Source organism: Stenella coeruleoalba (genome assembly GCF_951394435.1).
Source record: "Stenella coeruleoalba genome assembly, chromosome: 1".
Classification (NCBI taxonomy): domain Eukaryota; kingdom Metazoa; phylum Chordata; class Mammalia; order Artiodactyla; family Delphinidae; genus Stenella; species Stenella coeruleoalba.
In genome coordinates this window covers 174,311,730-174,331,804 of record NC_137169.1, presented here as the reverse complement: position 1 = coordinate 174,331,804, position 20,075 = coordinate 174,311,730, and the positions used below count along the sequence as shown (strand labels likewise).

The following is a 20,075-nucleotide window of genomic DNA, read 5'->3' as shown; positions in this document are numbered from 1 at the left end:
TCATTTAATTTCACAAGAAACATAGGAGGTAGATACCACTGTCATTTCTTTTCTACTGTTGAGGAAACACAGTCATCGAGGTGTTTTGTGATTTGCCCAATTCACACAGATAGTGAGGATTGAGCCAGAATTTAAACCCTGATTTTTCTGACACCAGAGCCTATGCAGTCAGTCATATGAACTGCTATATCTTTATGCATGGCATAGTGAGTGAATACGAACTGTCTTTGATAGGGCTATCAATGAAAAAAATTCATCAATAGTCAATCTAAGAGGGCTTCTCTGGTGGCACAGTGGTTAAGAATCCGCCTGCCAATTCAGGGGACACGGGTTCGAGCCCTGGTCCGGGAAGATCCCACATGTCGCGGAGCAACTAAGCCCGTGCGCCACAGCTACTGAGCCTGCGCTCTAGATCCCACGAGCCACATCTACTGAAGCCCGCACGTCTAGAGCCCGTGCTCCACAAGAGAAGCCACCACAATGAGAAGCCCGCACACCGCAATGAAGAGTAGACCCCGCTCGCAGCAACTAGAGAAAGCCCGCGTGCAGCAACGAAGACCCAACGCAGCCAAAAATAAAATAAATAAATTTTAAAAAATTGTCAATCTAAGAAAGAAATGGAAAATCTTATTTGAGCCAATATGAGAATTATAACCCAGAAGACAGTCTCTCGGAGAGTTCTGAAGACTGTTCCAAACAGGTAAAGGGGAAACCAGTATATATGTGATTTGGGGAGAAGCTACGTTCAATCAAGCACACATCTTGGTAGGTTACTGCTATTTGCAAGGAACAGATACCTTAGTTGATGGTTTAAGTGCTTTTCTAAGTACGGGAAGATGCAAGAAACTGGGCTCATAAAATTTTCTCCTGAAAATATCTAACTCTCTGAGGGCCAGTTCTGTCAGGTTTCCTAGAGCACAAGGTACCACACCCTGATCTTCGCCCTGAAGTCCTTTCAGGATGTACTTTAGGTCAGCGACTGCAGTGGCTAAAGACTTCATTCTTGTAGATCTGGATAGTGGGCAACATTCTTTATTTTACAATCCCTTCCCTTTCGGTCTTAAGTTCAACCAAGGTCTGGGAGGCATTTCGTGAGCAATTGCTAGGAGCGCACATTCCCAGGTCAGTTGAGAATGTCGTTGACAGGCCACAGAACGTGCTATTACTGGACTAGGTTCAGTTAACAGTAGCCAAAAGCCTCTGGACCTCCTGTCTTTCTACTCTGTTATGGTCCAGGAAATAGTTCCCTCTTGTTGCTTCTTCCCGTATCTAGAGTTATTATGCATGATTACAATCTTGTAGAACGATATATTTGATCAAATTGTTTCAAGTTGCTTAATCATCATTAATTTCATCTGAGGATCAATCACACATTTGGTAATGCAAGAAACAATAATCTTTGTAAAATAGGTAGCATATAATATAGCTAGTAACATTAATAGGTCATAAGCAAGTATTTAAGCTAAGAACTTCCATTAGGTGCGGCCCAGTGTCTCCCCAGGTCATCTGACCAGTCTGTTCTGCACTAATTGCTATCTTTAAGGGAAAATGAAATATTGGCATTGTACATAAAGTTCACCAAAGATGTCTGCACGTACAAGGCGAGTAGTGGGTCATCATGACCCCTTAAAGGATTGACAAAGGAATGTTATCGTCTAAGGAGTTACATGGCTGGCGCCAGAAGGAGAAAAATTGATCTTTATAGTTGAGCAGGTATTTCTGCCACAGGGGAGGTCTGGTTAACACATAATGCAGATGTACAATGCAACTAGAGGGGAATGAGGAGGTCAAAGGGCAGAGAAAAAGTTGGGTTTTTTTTTGCGGTACGCGGGCCTCTCACTGTTGTGGCCTCTCCCGTTGCGGAGCACAGGCTCCGGATGTGCAGGCTCAGTGGCCATGGCTCACAGGCCCAGCCGCTCTGCGGCATGTGGGATCCTCTGGGACCAGGGCATGAACCCGTGTCCCCTGCATGGGCAGGCAGACCCTCAACCACTGTGCCACCAGGGAAGCCCAGAGAAAAATTTTATGTTTAAATTTTTCTTGTCTTGCCTTAAAACCGTGAATTTTCATTTCATCAGGGAGTTAAGAGAAATAAAATCCAATGAGAGGCCTGACTTTAGATCCTTGGACCTTACCCCTTGCTGCTTCTAACGTGTTCCCTCTCTTGCAGGTACTGGGTACCTTGACAATGTGACCCTGATCTCAGCTCGCCCCATCTCTGGAGCCCCAGCACCATGGGTTGAACAATGTGTGTGTCCTGTCGGGTACAAGGGACAGTTCTGCCAGGAATGTGCTTCTGGCTACAAAAGAGATTCAGCCAGACTGGGACCTTTTGGCACCTGTATTCCATGTAACTGCCAAGGAGGAGGGGCTTGTGATCCAGACACAGGTGAGTGAAATGACACCTGGACCAGATGGTTGGGGGCACAGCCAGGCGACTGAGGTCTCTCGCGGAAGAGAGAGCTGTGTAGGAAAGACCATGCCTGAACTCATTTCAGAGATGGGAAAGGATTAAGGGAAGCAGGGCTGGAGTCAGGGAAGATGGACATGGCGCTTTATTACACACAATCCTTTTCATTATGGAAATGCCACAGGGTTGTGAGAAAGGTGCTAGGTTACAGGAAATGGCTGTCATGGTTCAGTGCGGGGTGGGGGAATTGGTGTCGAGTTGCAAGCATTGTACGGGGAGATCAAAGGCAATGTCAGGACTGGAATGAATGTGCGGACAAATGGTGTCAGGCCTTGGGGGACAGGGGAGCAGTGTTAAGTCATGGCTGGTAGAGGAAGTGTATTTCTGCTTAGCCTGGGAGAGTGAGGGTGAGACTCAGGGTCGTGGCCATGTTTAGAGTTGGTACTAGGGCAGAGGAGAGTACCCGCGCTCAGGCACTCTGGGGAAAGCTTCAGAAAGGCAGGCTGTGAGTTACTAAGCTCTGACTTGCACATGTCATGCGTATTAAAGCAAGTGTACAGTTTTACCCTGCTCATTTCTCTGCTCCTCCATTCTTCCTCTGCCCCCCCAGGAGATTGTTATTCAGGGGATGAAAACCCTGACATCGAGTGTGCCGACTGCCCCATTGGTTTCTACAACGACCCGCGTGACCCCCGCAGCTGCAAGCCCTGCCCCTGTCGCAATGGGTTCAGCTGCTCCGTGATGCCAGAGACAGAGGAGGTGGTGTGCAATAACTGTCCCCACGGTGTCACTGGTGAGGCCAGCTGCCTGCCCTGTCCTGATGCCGTGAATCTGCAAGGATAGCTTCTATTCCAAGGGATTCCCAGGGAGTTTTCATTACTCAGGGTTAGTCTAAATGGGCTCATTTTAAAGATAAGGATAGCTCGTCGATGCCCGAGAGCTCAAGTGGATGGAGGAAGGGCAGAGTGTACAGTTACGCGGAGGAAACATCTAAAGCTGTTTTAGGAGGTTTGTAATTAGGAGATGAAGTTTTCAGATGAAATACAGGGTTTAACTAAGTTTTTAAAAATGAACCAAGGTGAAGAAGGAAAACGTAGTGGCCTTATAAATGTCGCATCTCTCTGCTGGTCAGTCTGAAAGAAGAGTTTCTCTTCAGCAGCAGTCTCAGTGGTATGGGTCTCAAGCTGACTTTTTCCCAGTCAGCTAGTTAACCGGCAGGAAGGCTCCTAGTGGCGCTTGGGTTCTAAGATCTGTGACCACCGTGGAGTGGAAGAGCCAGGCCCTGGCCGTGGGCTCCTGTTCCTGAAGTACTGTTCTGGGGTCCACGGGGAAAGCTCCTCTAGAGGGCTATTTACACTTTCGTCCTCTGCGTCTGCTTTTGCTGCCAGTGAGTGATCGCTCGGGCTTGGTTCTTTGCTCCTTCCAGGTGCCCGCTGTGAGCTCTGTGCCGATGGCTACTTTGGGGACCCCTCTGGGGAACACGGCCCAGTGAGGCCTTGTCAACCCTGTCAGTGCAACAACAACGTGGACCCCAGTGCCTCTGGGAACTGTGACCGCCTGACGGGCAGGTGTCTGAAATGCCTCCACGGCACAGCCGGTGCCCACTGTGACCAGTGCAAAGCAGGCTACTTCGGGGACCCCTTGGCTCCCAACCCAATGGACAAGTGTCGAGGTAGGACTGCACCCCTAGACGGATTGGACAGCCTGTGTGTGCGTGTGTGTGCGTGCGTGCACGCCTGTGTGTGTACATGTGTCAGAACATACAGATCAGCAAGGCCCACAGCAGGTAATATCGCGGTGCTACTCTGGTTTCTCTGACCAACTGGCTCGTGAACAGCCTGGGCCTTTCACCTGTCAGAGGTCTTAAGACCCGTGTCCCCTGCATCAGGGCTCTGGAGTCAGAGCTGGAGGGTGTTGAAAGGGTTAAAGCTGGGCGGGAGAAGTGCAAAAGGTCAGGTTTATGCTCCAGAGTGGAAGAGGAGATGAAATGGGGCTGCTTCCAGCGCCCAGTCCCGAGGCTGGTAGGCAGGGAGGGGCTGCCGGACCTTGAATCGGAAGGTGATAAAGGGCTGAGACGAAGCCTGAACGCACTGAAGTGGGAGGGGAGTGGGTGGTAAAGCAGCTGAAGAGACCCTCTCAGGAAGTCAGTGCGATTGATGTACAGAAAGGTAACAGTCCAAACGTCTCCTAAGGAGACTGGGCTTCAAAGCAGTAGCTCCCGTGGAGCATTCCTGGGGGCCGCTTCAGATCAAAGCATGAATGTGCCGATCAGGCCTCTTGCTCAGCCCTTCTTTCAAGCCTTCGAACACGTTCTGTTCTAGAGGCAAATTCCGTTCTAGGGAGCTGGCCTGCCCTACAGACTCACCCCTAGGTCACAAAGGTCCCAGACCAGCCCTGGTGCCCAGAACTCAGGAGCTTCCTCATTTTAAGGTTCAGAGTGCCTTTGGGGACCGAGATTGGAGGACTCCTGGTCCCCCAGGAGGTCTGCAGGGAGCCCAGAGCCACCCCCCGACTCACACCAGAGTCCCCAGCCCCAGAAATGCTGAGGACCTCTGTGCAACTTGGGGCTTCTACCCAGGGGCACGCATTCCACCTGCCCTGACCCCAGCCTGTGGGTTAGGTGTGATGTCCTATGATAGGAAGCATCCACATGACATCAGCGGTACTGAGTTCAAGTCCAGTTTTTTTAACATACCTGTTGTATTACGCTGATCATGCCAGTTAATCTCTCTGAGCCTCAGTTTCCTCATATGGGTGATTAATATTTTACTCAAAGTGGTTTGCAAAGATAAAATAGCATATGAGAAAGCATACTATAAACTATATAATTCCATCTATAAGGTGCTATTAATAGAGATTTCACTGCCTTTAGACCATACATTTTTTCACTCAACTATCTTTTATCAAGAACTTACCATGTACCCAGTGTGGAGCTAGATACCGAGGTTATAATAATGAATAAGTCAGCTCCAGCTCCCAAAGAGCTCATATGCTAATAAGGAAGACACACAAATATGTAAGCAAATAATGACAGTACGCTTAGACATATGATCATACTACCAAGTGTTCTGTGAGCACTGAAGGTGGAGTAACCCAAAGAATCACTCCGGTAGAGTAGTGTCTCACCCACTGTTACATCCTCAGCTCCTAGAACAGAACATGACACATAGTGGTACTGAATCAATTTGATTGAATAAAGGTACCGCTTTACCGCAGAAGGAAAATATCACTGGCTCTTGCCAGGTTCTCATTCCAGCTTGCCATCTTCTTGCTGTGTGTCCTAGGTCAAATTACTCAGCTTCTCTGAGCTCATATTCCTCATCTGTGTATATACAGAGAGATGTCTACTTCTGGCACATATAGGCCCAGAAGAAATGTTATTTTCCCTGTGAGCAAAGCCAGAGTGTCTGCAGAATATCCAGCAGGCTTATGACTTAATGGGAGGAAGTAAATAAGTGCCACTAGGAAGGATGAACTGTTATAGTGTCTTCATCCAGACACACACCCCAAACACACTTGCCAGATGATTCCGAAGACCTCTGTGTATTGTGGGAATGTGCTTGGAGGCATAGCCAAGAAATGAATCTAACACAATATGAATCAACAAGGGCAAAGAAAGATTCTTTGCCCTTGGTGACTCAATCTTCCTTTTCTCTTTGCTATACCTCCAGTTTCTGGAATTAGCTTGACATGAAAGCTTCCTGTTTGTCCGTCTTTTTTCTCTAGCTTGCAACTGCAACCCAGTGGGCTCGGAGCCCGTGGAGTGTAGAAGTGATGGCAGCTGTGTTTGCAAGCCAGGATTTGGCGGCCTCAACTGTGAGCATGCAGCATTAACCATCTGTCCAGCTTGCTATAATCAAGTGAAGATTCAGGTGTGCATGCTAGCCAGACCTCACCCGCAGAAGTAAAATCCTGAAGTGTCTCCTGGGTGGTTCTGTCACAAATCCAGGACTCTCCTAGACTCCTGGGGACGGGGGCGGGGATTACTATTTCTTCCTTTAAAAATTGCTATGTTAAAAAAATTTCCATATACTAGTAAAAATACTTCAGGTTTATGTTCTTATATTTACCATTTTCAAAACCCCTTTTGCAGATACTGCCGCATTCGGTACTCATGGTAACTTAGTCAAATTGGAAGGAAAAGCATTCTGATCTCAGCTTTCACTGAGCAAACAACGTTTTGAAAAATGTGTAATTTTTCAAAGTCACATGGCCAGGTGGAACCGAGAATACCATCCATGTCCCCTGATTCTAAATTCAGTGCTCTTTCCATTATAATATGCCACTTTCTAGCTGGATTTTTTCCCAAGCGATGTCCTTATAAAACAAATGAAGGAGACATAAATGTATAAAACATATGAGGAGGTGTCAAGTCTGTCAAGGCAGGAATAGCCTCCAGAAGTTTCTCATTCAAATTCCAGAGAAGAATGAAATTGATGTTTTTGTTGTTAATTATTAATATTTTACTGGGGTGAAGGGTGGGGGAGGAAAGGGCCCAAACAGAACCCAAATGTAGAGCAAACTTAACCTATTTTTTAAAATTTATCTATTTAACCAGCCCTCTGTAGCACTTTATTCCAGGCACTGTTCTAAGTACTATACAAATACTAACTCATTTAGTCCAAGTAATAAGTCTGTGAGATATTATTATTATTATCCCCATCCTATGGATAAAGAAAATGACTTACCCAAGGTCACACAGCTAGTGAATAGTGGGGCCAGGATTCAGACTCAAAGTCTAGGCGCTAGAATCTGAACTTTAACATGACATGCCAAGCATTTCTGGGCTTTTAGCTACTAGCCCCTGGGTACCTGCTATTTGACCATGAACTCTGTCACCTGTTCTAATCCTCTTCCCTGTGTGGTTTCAGATGGATCAGTTTATGCAGCAGCTCCAGAACCTGGAGACCCTGATTTCAAAGGCTCAGGGTGACGGTGGAGCAGTAGCTAACACAGAGCTGGAGGGCAGGATGCAGTGGGTTGAGCAGACCCTTCAGGACATTCTGAGAGAAGCCCAGATTTCAGAAGGTGATGAAGGCCAATTTCCCTTCACAAAGGAGAGAATTCGGAGTCCTAGAAAGCAATACACTGGGTCACAGAATCTTCGGTGGTAACAGTTCAGCAGATGTCTCTGCCTAGCCCTTGCGGAGGTGGAAGGACTGTCTGTGATGTTCTCCTGGGATCTGAATGATGGAGATAAAAGAGCAGTTGCATGCATTCATATGTTGGGTTTTTACTATTTTGCCATAAGCCAGTTAAAGTCACTTTTTCAACCCTCTGTTATATTTGACGACTTGGCCCCCCAACGTGCTTATCTTCCCTTTCCTTGTTGGTGTTCAGGTGCTATTAGATCCCTCAATCTCCAGTTGGCCAAGGCCAGGAGCCAAGAGAATAGCTACCGGAACCGCCTGGATGACCTCAAGATGACTGTGGAAAGAGTTCGGGCCCTGGGCAGCCAGCATCAGAACCGAGTTCAGGATACTCACAGGCTCATCACTCAGATGCGCCTGAGCCTGGAGGAAAGTGAAGCTGCCCTGCGAAACACCGTAGGTGGCGCTGGGTTAGGGGACTGGGAGTCATTGCTGAGATGGAAGACTGCCCATGTCACAGGCTCACCTTGTCTCTCTGGTTTTCTGGTCTCTCTGGCAGACAGTTAGACTTCTCTTCCTTGCAGCAGCTGCACCTTTGTTTATCTTCCTTGGCTTCCTGCAGTTTCCCATTTTACTGTGTTATGTCCTCTCCTAGTTCATTTCTTGCTACCCATAGCCTCATCTTGGCCGTCTCTTCTCCCTTCTTTCTGCAACTCTTCTAGGTTGTTAGTTCCCAGAGGGCAGGGTTCAATTTTGTTCATGTTTACATTCTCAGCCTGTAGCACAATGTGTGGTTGTGATAAATGTTTGCTGTAAAAAAGAAAGAGAGAGGGAGAGAGAGAGGAAGAAAGAAATAAAGAACAGATGAAAAAGGAAGAAAGGGAAGGAAGAAGAAAGGAAGGAAGGAGGCCAATAACGACATGGTTCTTAAAATAGGGGAAAAAATGTTGCCAGTATGATTTTCTTAATGACGTAGTTTGTAGTGTGGTCGGAGGGAGAGGTTTGAATGAGCACTCTTCTCGTTCTAAATAAAGAAGGCAGTGGTGATAATAATGTAAGTGGGTGGATAGGAGGTGGATAAAGAAAACTGGAAGATAATCAGATATTATGATGAGAAAATGAAGGATTTAAAAATAGTGTGTATTGATTTTCCTTTTGTAAAAAATTCAGAAAATACATAAAATTCCCTATGATCTCATTACTAAGAAATAACTACCATTAAAACTTGGTCTATGTTCTACTGGACTTTGAATACATATGCAAATATAAACATGTATATATTTTAAAATGCATCTATATCTATATACAGACTTCCTTTAAACTTGGATTTCTATTTTATTCTTGTCTATACATTTTTTAATGTAATGGCCATCGTGACCAGGGACTCGACATGTCACGTTGTAGAATGCTGTGTGACTAATGACAAGTGGCTCTGACAGAACAGGTGCAGAACCTGCTTAGGCTCCATGGCTCATATGTAGGCTCACGGCAAAGCCTTAACCAATTGTCCTTTTTCCACAGGACGTTCCTCCCTCAGAGGACTATATGGGGCCAAACGGCTTTAAAAGTCTAGCTCAGGAGGCCGCGAGACTGGCCGACAGGTGAGCAGTCCTGGAGGGCACCTCTGCTTCAGACCACCTCTGCAAGGCCAGCCTTGAACAGCACTGCAGGGTATTCAGGACCAAAGCATATTCATTATCTCCAGGCTCCTTTGCAGCCATCCCCCCGCCCTGAAGCCATTTTTTTAACCCCTTGGCTTTTAGTGTATATAGGTGGCCACTGGGCAAGGTCACTTGGCAGGAGTTGGGGGCGAGGGTGTTTCTTTCGCAGATTTCTCTATGACTCAACAGCATGGCTTTGGTGTATGTCAGATATAATTCCTTGGGCCCCATCAAATGAATCAGCCCTTGGAAAAGCATGCTTTGCACCTTTGAGGGATCCCAGGCTCCCACACCAAGCCTGGGAACGAGTAGCTGCGAGCTGTTTGCTGGCCTGTGGGGGCCAAGTCTGCAGAGGGGGAACGTCCTCCTGAAAACCGGCTCTGCAGGCCCCCAGTGATAACGGGCGGCTCCTTAGTTCTTGCCTGACTATAAATCCTACCATGTAGAAGAGGTTTGCTCTTGGCGGAGGGCTCAGCAAGGTGGCAGGCTCTGCTAATCACAAATGAAATTGTTAGCAGAAGGGGGCTGGCTTGTGTTCTTGCAGCGCACGCTGCCTCCTGAGCTCGTTTCCATCACTTTCTAGAACCAGGAGGACAAAAGCAACTGGGGGACTTTTATTGACAGGCTTTGTCCCCCTTAGTGGCGGGCTCAGTTTAGAGATGCAGCAAAACTAAATAGGGAGTTGGCTCCTGAATGGAATAAAACCTAGGGGTTTCTCCTGCAGAAAACAATTTACAAATGCAATATTTTATCACTCTGAGACTTCTCCCACCCATCTCCATAGCTTCCACTGATTATGCCATAAATGGAGTAGATGGCCAAAAAAGTCTAGGACATGAGGCTACTTCTCAGAACACCCTCTGCTTCTAGATAGCTCCTCTATTAGAGGAGCTCCATCTCATCTGGGTCAATTCTGTTTGGTTTTTCTAGTCCAACCAGTTCCCTTACTCCTCTCCTTTCATTTAAATAAAAGCCCTAAAGGAAGCTCTTTGCCGTGAAAACTCAAATTCTTGGTTTTTGATCCTTTCAGCCACGTTGAGTCAGCCAATAACATGGAGCAACTGGCCAGGGAAACCGAGGACTACTCCGAACAAGCCCTATCCTTGGCGCGCAAGGCTCTGAGTGAAGGAGGCGGAAGCGGCACGCTGGACGGCTCTGTGGTGCAAGGGCTTGTGGGAAAGTACGTTTCAACGGGTACTCACACGGGCCAATATAATCCGCTCTCTCCCAGGGTTCAATGCCAACCACGTCTGAGGGGTGCTGTGTTTCTTTAGAAGTACATCAATACTAAGAGGGACGAGAGGATGAGGGTATTACTTTGGAGGAAAACAGACGCTTTTAAGGCTGGAAGAAAAGGTTGATTAATCTCAGTAAAGTTTGTGTTTTGATTGAGAGGTTGTATATTTGGAGATACGGTCACCGTCTGTGGTGTTTAAAGGATGTGAGTACACTCATCTGATGGCATGGCACAGATAAACATAATATATTCATATGATCAAGAATTGGGAAAATAAATTAGGGAACTTGGGTTGAATTTTTCTGGCCCAACCTGTATAAACTTTAAGATCTATGTTTAAACTGTGGAAAGGAACACATCTCGTCTGGTTCTTCCAATAATCCCGACTACATACTTTTAACAGGATGAAGTTTTGCTTTTAATAAAAAAGAGTGAATTCTCAAAGTCCTCTTTCTTCACTCCCTGCAGATTGGAGAAAACCAAGTCTCTGGCCCAGCAGTTGTCAAGGGAGGCCACTCAAACTGACATGGAAGCAGATACGTCTTATCAGCATAGTCTCCGCCTTCTCAATTCAGCATCTCAGCTTCAGGGGGTCAATGATCAGTCCTTTCAGGTAAGGGCACCTAACCTATGCACTGATGTACAGAAGGGCCATAATGCTTTCTTCTCTGGGGGTTCCACTGAATCGTTCAATCATTCAGTTTTTTTTCTCCCTATTGACTTTTCTTGCTTTAGATTAGAAAGAGTATTTATTCTCCTCATTATCCTTGTTCTTAAACCCCAATCGTGGTCCCTGATAAGGCCATGGCTCACATCCTGAACCTATTCCTATTAGTGGTGAAAAGTTTTCTCTCTCTTTCCTAGTTCTGGGGACTGTTGCAACCTGTGGGAAATTATTATAGATAAAGTTTGATATTTACATTTGGGTCCAACCTATAGTGTATCTCCACGTACGGCCACTCAGAAGGCTTTTGTTTTTCTCAAAAGTTTTGCATTGTTTCTGTTATCTTCCTTTAATTATTTCAAATTTATTAGATTAAGCTTTCTACCTATGGCAAAAAGTACTCACAATGATTTCCACAAAAATTTTCCCATGTATATATAAACTAACACATAAAATAATAGTAAAAAAAATAAAGCAGGCCTAAAACCTGTTTGATGTTTGGGAGACCTGTTGCCTGACTTTCATGAGGAATATTGTCTCATTTCTGCTAGACTTTGGGCCTGGATAATTGTTTACGAACAATGATGGCAGGTCCTAGGAAGGCTGGTGTGACAACTGGTGAGCAGAAAGTAAGGCTCATTCATTTTTGGGGGCTCACAGGTAGAAACGAAGAGGATCAGACAAAAAGCTGACTCTGTCTCAAGCCTGGTGACTAAGCGTGTGGATGAGTTCAAGCGTGTGCAAAGCAATCTGGGAAACTGGGAAGAAGAAACCCGGAAGCTCTTACAGAATGGGAAGAATGGGAGACAGGTATCGTTTGTTAGTTTGTTCATTCAACAAACATGTATTGAAGGGCTACCATGTGAATTAATGCTGTAAGAAGAACCATTAAAAACTCTCGAAAGGTCATGATACTGCTGCTTATAGAGACCTTAATGTAATTAGCTCAGCTCCACCCACTGAGTCAGCCCTCAAATCTAGGAATAGGACTCAGGCCTACTGGGTCTAATTTTGGTCTGGCTCTGTCTACTAGCTTGGTTTCAGGAAGTATCTAGAGTTTAAAATTAGGATGTGCAAACTGTTCTTGTACCTGATAGTGGACCAGAGCTTGAGACTGTTCTCAATGTGGGCTCCTATCGGGTCATTGGGTTATAAAGTTTGTGCTGCCCCAGGCTGTGGAGGGGTTTGCTACAGCACCCCTAGACTCTTTGGCGAATCACAGCTCTGTTGTCATGAAGAGAAGTGTGTCAGAGTGAATATGCCGGCAGGAGGGCACTCCCTGGGTGTGTGATACCTTTACTCTAATCTTGTTCTGCCTGCCTATTTACAGAAATCAGATCAACTGCTTTCCCGTGCCAACCTTGCTAAAAGCAGAGCCCAAGAAGCACTAAGTATGGGCAATGCCACTTTTTATGAAGTTGAGAACATCTTAAAGAACCTCAGAGGTGAGTATTTCGTGGTTCAGGTCACTTGAGTATTTTAAAGTTATAACCACGACTTTGGTTTATTTTGAATCTTTATAAATCTAAGTGACAGGTACATTGGGCTATTAATAGACACTTAATAAATATCTTTCTAAAGAAAAACATTTTAAAATATTTGATGTAGTAGAGAGAATTGAACTAAATGTCAAAAGGCTTGAGTTCTGATCTCTGCTCAGCCACATGACCGCGCTGAGCTGGCTGTGTGACCATAGGCAGGTTCCATGCCTTTCTAGATTCTAATGTTCCCCTCTGGAGAAATTTGAACTAAATGACCTCTAAGGTTCCTCACAGATTCAATATCCCGCTACCATACAGATAATTCTCTTTCTTTTCCTCCCTCCCTCTCTCCCTTTCTTTCTTTCTTTTCCTTTCTTTCTTCCTTTCCCTGTCTTTCTTCCGTCCTCCCCCCTTTCTTTTTTCTTTCTTTCTTCTTTCTTCCTTCCTTCCTTCTTTCTTTCTTTCTTAATTTCTTTCTTTCTTTTTCTTTCTTCTTTCTTTCTTTCTTTCTTTCTTTCTTTCTTTCTTTCTCTCTCTCTTTCTCTCTTTCTCTCTTTCTCCCTTTCTTTCTTTCTTTCTTTCTTTCTTTCTTTCTTTCTTTCTTTCTTTCTTTCTTTCTTTCTTTTCTTTCTTTCTTTGTTTCTTTCTTCTTTCTCTTTCTCTTTCTTTTGCCTGGTTGGTTCCAATGTATTGACAGGACCAGTGAGGTTGCCTTGTGGTAATAATAAAGCAAGCTTTGTCATAGCATCTGGATTCCAGGTAATCTGGGTTTACACCTTGTAGAGATTTGGTTAAAGTTTCAGTCTTCTTCACTAAAAACAAAAAATAAACATTCCTAATTCTTAGAATTTTCTTCACAGAAAGTCCCTCTCTACCCATTCTGTCCAGTCCCCAGCTATTGCCATTGGCAGCTTAGGGTTTAAGGCTCTGGCTTGAAACTTTGGGCTTCAAAGATTCCACCTGCCTCTGATTCACTTTGGGGTTCACTTTTGCAATGATGGGGACCCAGGGCAGGCTGACTGTTGATGGTTAGCTCAGTGCCTCCTTTAAAATGCTTTCTCCTGGACAAGAAAGAGTAATAGCCACAACTTTCCACACTCTCACCCCTGGGCAGTATTAACACTCTTTCTGTAATTGTTCGTAAAAACCTCAGCCACTTTTGTCTTCCGTTGGAAGCTAATTTTCAACTTTACGGCAATGTTTACTTATCTGCATTTCAGAGTTTGACCTGCAGGTTGAAGACAGAAAAGCAGAAGCTGAAGAGGCCATGAAGAGACTCTCCTACATCAGCCAGAAGGTTGCAGATGCCAGCGACAAGACCAAGCAAGCGGAAACAGCCCTGGGCGATGCTGCTGCCGACGCCCAGAGGGCAAAGAACGCAGCCGGGGAAGCCCTGGAGATCACCGGCAGCATAGAACAGGTAAAGGGACATCGAGGTGCAGGTTGGTGAGAGCAGCGCCAAACGCAAGGGTCATGTTCAGTGAGCAAAGAGCGCTGGGCTCATGTTGACCCGTCGGGTTCTGTTACGGTCCACGGCGGCCCCAGAGCCACTCGGCTGGCCCTCTTGCTGATTGGTTCACAGGGCTATCATTGGCTGAGTACTGCTGCCCCGTGCGCACCATTTTCAGCTCCCTTTTTGGACAACACCATGAGAAGAGCCAGCCAAGACTGTTGTTTATATAGACTATTGCATTAGTTTCCCGGAGCTGCTCTCACAAAGTACCACGGACTGGGTGGCTTAAAACAACAGGAATTTCTTCTCTCACAGTTCTGGAGGCTAGAAGTCTGAGACCAAGGTGTCAGCAGAGCCACACTCTCTCCAAGACTCTGGGTGGAAACTTCCCTTGCCTCTTCCTAGCTTCCCGTGGTGGCTGTCAATCCTTTGTGTTCCTTGGTTTGCAGCAACTTCCCTCCAGTCCCTGCCTCTGTCATCACATGGAGCTCTCCTTCCTGGGTGTCTCCAACTCTTCTTATAAGGACACTAGTCGTGTGGGCTTAGGGGCCCACTCTACTCCAATATGACTTTATCTTAACTAATTACATATGCAACAGCCCTATTTCTGAATTAGGTCACATTCTGAGGTACTGGGGTTTAGAATTTCAACATATCCTTTTGGGGGACACAATTCAACTTGTAGCAACTATACCAGTGTTTTGAGTCAAGATTATGAAATTCTGGAGTTCTGGATCCCTTGACCCTATGTTCTATGTCTAAGCTCCACTTACTCATTTTTCTCTTTCCTTCCATCCTGTGCCAGCACTGTGCTTGGTGCTGGGGATACGGACATGGGAAAGACCCAGTCCTTCTCTTCAGAGAGCATTCAGTGTAATGGGCAAGGGCAGGCTAGTTACACTTACAACCCATATGTTAAGTGCTACAGTAGAAAGAGTGCTTCTCAGCTGGACGAGAGCTTCGTCGTTCTTATTTAAGTATGACTTCTAGAAAGCTTAAGCAACTCTAGAAAGCCCAGAGGGAACTCTTGATATCTAGACTGTGTGGCCTCACCCTTGGACCACTTGGTAACTTCCAAAAATCATCTCGAATCTTAGGTCCCTTGAGGGTAGAGACCAATTTCCTGTGCTTCTCTTTACGTGGCTTCTAGTACAGAGGCGTCTGTGTAACTTGATGCCTAATGGTAGCTTATTGGTAAAGATATTGTTAAGATTCGTTCATCCTAATAAAAACAAAACTCAAAGCTATAGCCCATTCATTCTCTGCCCCCAAAGTCTACTGTCTTGGGGAGTAAAGCCATTCAAAAGATGGCAGCAGCAAAGAAACATGACAGAGAGTGAGATGAGTTTCTCACCCTCTGGGTTTTCCCGACTGGTTCCTGTTTCACTCACCATTTGGTGAGCTTAACCTGAGAGGGAAGCAGAGTCTCAGAGCTGATCGTCCTAGCCCCTGGAGACATACCCCCGAATTAACTTGTTTGAGGCAGAGCTTGGGGAAGGGTGTGTCCCCAAGTCTAACTCTCTCATTGTTCATCTCACTCCATCAGGGCCTGGCTGCAGCTGTATTTTTTCTGCAGTTGTCTTTGGGATGTTTTTGTGCCTTACCCCTCTCTCTCCTTCCGTCCCTGGCTCCTTTTCTTCTCCCAGGAGATGGGGAGCCTGAACTTGGAGGCCAACGTGACAGCAGATGGAGCCTTGGCCATGGAGAAGGGACTGGCCACTCTCAAGAGTGAGATGAGGGAAGTGGAAGGAGAGCTGGCAAGGAAGGAGCGGGAGTTCGGCACGTCTACGGATGCAGTGCAGACGGTAAGTTCCCGTGACTTTCCAGCAGAGAGCACTTTAACCTTGCCAGTGTGGGAACACCCTTGCAAAATGGGCTTGTGTTTCTGTTTTCCTCAGGTAATCACAGAAGCCCAAAGAGTTGATAACAGAGCCAGGAATGCTGGAGTTACGATCCAAGACACGCTTAACATGTTGGACGACATCCTACACCTAATAGGTATGTGGAGTATCCACAACCTTCCAGTCCATGTTCCAGGGCTTCTCCCAATGAGTGGGAGTCTAACTTTCCTTAAGGGTATCAGGAAATTTGCTTTGTTTCCAGGCCCAGATACTTCAGGGCCTGGAAACTTCTTTACATCTGTGGGACTATTTTACCATCTCTAAAATGGGTCACTGAGAACCTACCTGTTGCCCTTGGAGGTGAAAGTCTGTAGTTCAAAGAACTGGGTGTATGTAGGGAAGGTATATTGAGGCTCAGGGAGGTTAATAATGTCCTGCAGATCACACAGTGAATTGTGGAGGCAGGATTCGAGCTTCACAGTGAAAAAGAATACTGGACAGTTTGACAGTCCTGCTAAGGATTCTGACCTTGATCCTGAGAACTTAGTAGACAGTGTCAAGCAGAGGGATGACATTGTTGCTGTATATTTTGGAAAGATCACTGGGGCAGCTGAGTGCAGGAGAGTATGAAGGTGGGTTAGACAAGAGGCAGGACGAGATGGTTCAGGAGACAGTTGAAATAACTGAGGGGAAGTCATAGAGCTCTGAGGAAGTAGGAGTGGTGGGGGGGGAAGATTCTCCCAGTCTGTGAGGTCAAGAATCACCCGCCAATTCTGCTGTTTGTCCCTTCCAACCACAGTTACACCTTGCTGTAACGGGTTGTGGAAACTTGAGCTGCCAGGTAGATGACCCGAAAGAAATGTCAAGGTGGTAGGTCCATGAGATACTGCAAAATCTTAGGATAAAATAGATTTGATGACACCGTGTGGCAGCAGCTCAGGTTTCCTCACAGAATCCCATCCAAAAGAAAACTCACATAAATTAAAATTATGGGCTTGGGTAGAACTGATATCAAACACTTACTGGCCTGTTTCATCGAGCCTGGACTGCAGCATATATGGAACTAGGGATTCAGTCAGAGATTCCAGCAACATTCAGGAGAACCTCTTTAAAACCGGATTTTTCTGTGGAGTGTCATCATCACCCCAAGAGACCAATATTGTCTGTGTTGTTATCCTGACAGCTTTGCTTTGTGATCCAATGAGCCCCAAAGAGTAAAAGACCCTCTAAGGGTAAAAAATAAATAAACAAATAAACCCTCCCCAGTGAAGAGTTTAGTGATTTTGCTTAGCGTTCTGAAAAAGGCAATGAAACTAACAGGGCCTTTAAAGGGAAAGTGAGAGCGTGGGGAGAGAGGCTGGATGGGAACTGTCAAACATTTACTGTGTGACAGGCACTATGCCAGGTTTTTCGTGGTGGAAGATCATTTAAGTCTTTTAAAGATCCTATAAAGTAAGTTTTATTATTATTATTATTTTTAAAATTTATTTATTTTACTTTATTTATTTTTGGCTGCATTGGGTCTTTGTTGCTGCACGTGGGCTTTCTCTAGTTGTGGCGAGCGGGAGCTACTCTTCATGGTGGTGTGCGGGCTTCTCGTTGCGGTGGCTTCTCTTGTTGCAGAGCACGGGCTGTAGGTGCACGGGCTTCAGTAGTTGTGGCTCACGGGCTCTAGAGCGCAGGCTCAGTAGTTGTGGCGCACAGGCTCAGTAGTTGTGGCTCGTGGGCTCTAGAGCGCAGGCTCAGTAGTTGTGGTGCACAGGCTTAGTTGCTCCGTGGCATGTGGGATCTTCCTGAACCAGGGATTGAACCTGTGTCCCCTGCATTGGCAGGCAGATTCTTAACCACTGCACCACTAGGGAAGCCTCAAGTTTTATTATTTTTATTATTTTATTTCACAAAGGAGTAAACGGAAGCTCAGGGAGTTTAATACTGTCCCACCGATCACATAGTAAGTTTTGGAGGCAGGATTCTAACCGAGGTCTCTGTCTCCAGTGTTCCTGCTGTTTTTGAGAAGCTCATGCTGCCTCCGCATGGACATTTTATCCCCAAGCTTGCTTCACTTTCCCTGCGTGTTGTAGAACCCTAAATTCTGGAATTCTCCCCTGTCCGCAGGTGAAGGACTGATCCACTGGATCAACATTTTTGTTGTAGTGCTGTTTCTACTCTGTTTGCTCTCCTGAGTCCCGGAGCAATAACAGCTTAATCTCTCTAATTGTGATAAACTTCTGCAGTCAAATGCTATCACTGCACCTGACCTTGAGTTTGAATTGACTAAGGACCACTCAGACCTTTTCAAACCAAATGGGTCTGGCCAGGTGCCCTTCATGCTGACATTAGTATCAGATTGTTTATGGGTGAAACATATCTGAACAAATGTGACCACATTTCATGTTGGAAATAAACTAATATCTAGACAGATTCCCACTGTTTCGGGCCAGAATGACGTCTTACGTCATTTCATAACAGCTGGAATTCATCCCTCAAATAGCAAAGCACACCTTGGCCTCTCTAAACCCTGAGGCCCAGCCAGTTTCTAAAGGTCTTCTAATGGAAAACAGCAAGAGATTTCCTAAGGGTGGTTCAGAAAGCAGAATTTGGAGTTGATTCTGATGTTAGGGATGAGCTGTGCTGGGCAGACACCTTGAGCAGTATAAGGTCCCTGTGACCTTCAGGCTTCATCCTTTCAGAGCAGGAGCTGTTACCTCTAACATGAAAACAGAAATCCAAGCTTCATCTTGCTGAACTAAAGAGTCCAGAGGCTTAAACTGGGCTGTTCAAAACCCAGTAATGAGGCTCGTGCTCTCAGAATTTCTTCTAGATTATTTATAATTTAAAATAAGCCTTCAAATGCACAGCATACTATTTGCTCTGGGCCGGTGAAAACGGAAATTAGCTAAAGTTACAGAAGGGCCTGCATATGTTCAAGGAGATCTAACCACAGCTTTTTCCTCTGTTAACTCCTTTCTTGTTTCCTAAAGCAGACCAGCCTGGCAGTATGGTTGAAGAGGGGCTGATCTTATTGGAGCAGAAGCTTTTCCAAGCCAAGGCCCAGATCAACAGTCAGCTGCGGCCGTTGATGTCAAAGCTGGAAGAGAGGGCAAGCTGTCAGAGGGGCCACCTCCGTTCACTGGAGACGAGCATAGATGGGATTCTGGCTGATGTGAAGAACCTGGAGAACATTAGGGACAACCTGCCCCCAGGCTGCTACAATACCCAGGCTCTTGAGCAGCACTGAAGCTGCCTTTGCGATTTCTCAACTGAGGTTCTTGGGATAGAGACCTCAGGCGCAGGAGCCGTCTCATGTGGGTGGGGTGGGATGGGGACATTTGAACCTGTTGAATGGGTGCGCTCAGGTCAACTGAACCTGGTCCCGTCCTTGAGACCTTGGCCAGATAAATGTCTTATTGTATCAGTGGGATGCTCTTTGCTTCCTGATTCAGGGTAATGAGGCAAATGGCACTGGGTATGAGACTCATCAAGGGCCTGGACCCCAAAGTGTAGACTGGGTGGAAGGACAAACCACACAGGCAGGTGTTTGTCTCAGAGTAGTCAGAAACTGAGTCCTGGAGTATGGACAAGTGCTGCTGGGTTGTAGACAGCTTATCCTTTGAGTAATGTGATCAAAGGGAAAACTTTTTGACTTTGCGCACACCTAAAATTCTTCCTAACGTCACAACAGAGAGTGAATTCCAGTCATGCTGTGGTCAGTAAAATACTATTGCCTCATGGTGTCCAACGTGTTCTTGTTGATCAGAGTTCTTCCCACTTATCACCCGGTCCATACACACATACTCCACTTTCAAACTGGAAGAAGTGAGCAGTGACGGAGTGAGGAGCTGTAAGGCTGGCCCCTTTGGAGCATTGGTACCCTGCCTTCGACTTCTTCTGGGCCTGGAAGTGACCTCCTTTCCCCTGATGATGGCAGGCAACTTAGAGACGACGTTTTTATTAAAGCATTTCCTACCGGCCAAGCAAACATTGGGAAAGTATTTACTTTGGGGTTTCAAAGTGATGTAAAAATGCAGCTTGGGCACTGAAAGAGGTGCAGTTATCCAAGATTTATTAGTCCTAATTCAATGCCATTTTTCAAACACTAAAAATTATATGCTTCTGTGTGTTTTGTTCTCTCTTCTGATACCAGACGATGTTCCTACTTATACTTGAGCTGGGTAGAGTCCATCCTTCCATCCATCTATCCTTACAACATATATTTATTGTACCTATTGTGTGCCGGG

The 20,075-nt window shown here is 45.9% G+C and overlaps 1 protein-coding gene across 1 annotated transcript in view; it reads left to right on the top strand.

The window, feature by feature from the left end:
• The window catches only part of LAMC2 (laminin subunit gamma 2), a gene marked incomplete at both ends in the record, with an annotated part of 60,157 nt that extends 41,082 nt beyond the window's left edge, over window positions 1-19,075 (top strand). The window contains 15 exons of the mRNA XM_079923107.1: window positions 2,171-2,389; window positions 3,021-3,203; window positions 3,837-4,082; window positions 6,137-6,282; window positions 7,282-7,438; window positions 7,751-7,956; window positions 9,022-9,101; window positions 10,192-10,341; window positions 10,867-11,011; window positions 11,723-11,872; window positions 12,393-12,507; window positions 13,764-13,963; window positions 15,643-15,801; window positions 15,895-15,994; window positions 18,819-19,075. Of these exons, the coding sequence (XP_079779233.1) occupies window positions 2,171-2,389; window positions 3,021-3,203; window positions 3,837-4,082; window positions 6,137-6,282; window positions 7,282-7,438; window positions 7,751-7,956; window positions 9,022-9,101; window positions 10,192-10,341; window positions 10,867-11,011; window positions 11,723-11,872; window positions 12,393-12,507; window positions 13,764-13,963; window positions 15,643-15,801; window positions 15,895-15,994; window positions 18,819-19,075 (2,513 nt within the window). The remainder of the gene's footprint in view (window positions 1-2,170; window positions 2,390-3,020; window positions 3,204-3,836; window positions 4,083-6,136; window positions 6,283-7,281; window positions 7,439-7,750; window positions 7,957-9,021; window positions 9,102-10,191; window positions 10,342-10,866; window positions 11,012-11,722; window positions 11,873-12,392; window positions 12,508-13,763; window positions 13,964-15,642; window positions 15,802-15,894; window positions 15,995-18,818) is intronic.
• Window positions 19,076-20,075: the final 1,000 nt, after the last annotated feature.